The 2,561-nt window shown below is 40.0% G+C and overlaps 1 protein-coding gene across 1 annotated transcript in view; it reads left to right on the top strand.

Annotated features, from left to right (window-relative positions):
• Positions 1 to 2,561, top strand: part of LOC119581704 (calponin homology domain-containing protein DDB_G0272472-like) — a gene marked incomplete at its 3' end in the record, with an annotated part of 10,373 nt that overhangs the window by 4,920 nt on the left and 2,892 nt on the right. The window contains 1 exon segment of the mRNA XM_037929829.1: positions 1,035 to 2,427. Coding sequence (XP_037785757.1) covers positions 1,035 to 2,427 — 1,393 coding nt within the window.

Below are 2,561 nucleotides of genomic sequence, written 5' to 3'. Positions count from 1 at the left end.
TTTCCTTGGTACCAAAAATAGTATATTTTCTGTTCTATAAAATGCAACATAAATGCAACAAATATTATAAACAAAAATGAGGAAATTTGGTTTGAATATTTACATCATTTGTTGTCATTGTGCTCAGATATTGTGGCATTCTACAGACCTGAATTGCTGTGGCCACGAGCTTGTTGTAAGTTTTTATACACCAGGGCCAGATGTTGATTCAAATGAATTCTATGAGCATTCTATGATATAATTTTTTCAAATTATTTCATTAGGTGCGTCTACCCAAGGAATGATGTGTATTTGTATGTTGTATGCACAGGGGGTAACAAAAACGGGCCAGTGTGATTATTTTTTAAATGTTTCCTTACCAAACTTTGCCACAATGGAGGGTAGTGTTGCCTTTTTTCCCCCCCCAGAAAAACAAATATTTGTCTAAGAATTATGGTGACAGTCCCCTTAAACAATAAGTGATATGTCACAGAACAAAAAGTAGCAGCAGATTGAAATAAGTCTGTTAAATACAAGTTTAGTTTCGCAGAGCAATTTTAATCAGAAATTATTTGACACAAACTTATTCATTCAACAGCGCTTTTCAAATTATTTGCCAGGAATTGGATTTTGTCAGGGTAATAATGTTAAAAATCTTTACTCTAGATATGATTTTTTAACTACGTGCATAATATAAACTATTGCAGTCAGCAGTTGCTAGATTGAGTCAGAAATAAATGTGGCTAATGAGTGCCTGACCTTTTTTTCTTATTTATTATTTTCCACGTTCCCAAATTCCTAAATTGGATCTTTACCTCTTGAGCAAAATTCAGACATCCACACTTACCTTCCATTCTTCTGTAGAGGAAAAGGTAGTGAAAATCAGTTTCATAGATTCTTTCTTCAGATTGGGTTGTTTTGTATAGTTGCATATAAGGATATGGTTTCTTACATTTACGTATTTGTTTATACAGTTCGTAGAGTGAATTATGTATTGTAAATCATTGGGTGTTTTAATATATTGCTAATAGAGTTGCCCTCTTTTGGGTTTTCAGGAAGGAAAAATTGGGAGAGAGACAAGCAGCCCATCCCACAGTAAAGGAGACCAAGCAGATGGTACCTCCATCTGCGAACTCTTCTTCATCCTCCTCCTCATCGAGACTCCCTCCAGTACCTGCCATGACTTCTCAGCTTGATGAGGAGGCTACTGCTAGTAGAATTACAGAGCTGAATAAAGATAAAGTTCCACAGTCTAGGCCTATGCTCTTCCCCAGTGGTCATTCTTACTCCCCCAGTGTACCTCCACCTTCCTCACAGACAAGAGCACATAGCAGTAGGTCAGCCATACCTTCTCCAGGTGACGAGGCAACGGATGACCATGAACCTCCAGTGCAAGTGCGGTCCAAGAGTAAACGGCAAAAGACAGGAAAGTCAAAACAAAGGAGAAGCTACGATTCAGGTTCTGACTCAAGTGCAGAGGATAAGAAGACAAGTAAGATGCATGAAAGAGAAGTAAAGGAGTTGGAAGATCCAGTACAAAAGCTGATGCAGAAGAGAGAGACTCTATTGAAAAGAGCCAGGTTTCTGACAGAGCAGAAAGATCTGATGATGAATCAGAGGGAAGATATCATTAGTAATCACAAAGGAGACAAGAGCAGTCTTAATAATCTCCTGCAAGAAAACTGGTTCCTTGTGAAAGAGATGGGAAATCAGATAACGAAGATTAACCATATGGTTATTGAATTTGAGAAAGAGATTGAGGTTTTAAAGCCAGGGAACCAGCCATTGCCGAGAGCAGAAAGCCCACAGAGGAGGAGAAGTCGGTCTCCTCCAGCCATGAGGTTTTGTGGACCATCTCGGCAGTATGAGCATGGGAAGACACCAGAGAGGAATTATAAGCATGTGGAGGCATCTTATAGAAATGAATCAAAAGGCTATGAGTATCCAGAACATCGCCGATCCGTTTCACCAGCTTCAGGAAAGCATAGGTCACGATCTCCAGCTGCTGCAGGCCCACACAGAATAAGTTCTCCAGCTGCAAGACAGCAAAGGTCCCGATCTCCTAATGTGAGCAGGCACAAGTCACGCTCTCCAAATGCTGGGCGACACAGAACAAGGTCACCAGTATCAGGTGGCCAGCAGCAAAGGCTGTGGTCTCCATCAGGGGAGTACTCCAAGGAATTTCAAAGAGCACCATCTACCTCCAGAAAGAGAACAACAGCTAGTAAACCCGATGGAGAAAAAAGGCAGCAAGACATGTACAGGAAAAAGGAGGAACCAAAAGAAGAAATTGAAGGGCTGCAGTATCCACAAGGTTTTGTTCAGAGGACATATATTCGCTACTGTGACCAAGGCATGCATTGGTGTAAGCTGTGCAGCATATTCTGTGAGAGCATTCCTGAGTATGTGGATCATCTTCTCAGTTCATCACACTTAGCAAAGTGTAAAGTAAGTACTCAGTTTTCTTTATACAAAACTTTTCCTATCTCCATGCACTTTTGTTCTTTTCTTCCACTTTGCCCTATGTCACTGTCATTTATATAAAGATCATAGAAATTTGCAAATATTAAACAAAAATCCCA

This window comes from Penaeus monodon, chromosome 15 (genome assembly GCF_015228065.2).
Source record: "Penaeus monodon isolate SGIC_2016 chromosome 15, NSTDA_Pmon_1, whole genome shotgun sequence".
In the NCBI taxonomy this organism is placed as follows: domain Eukaryota; kingdom Metazoa; phylum Arthropoda; class Malacostraca; order Decapoda; family Penaeidae; genus Penaeus; species Penaeus monodon.
The sequence above is the reverse complement of the archived record's forward strand: the minus strand, read 5'-3'. Positions and strand labels throughout refer to the sequence as shown.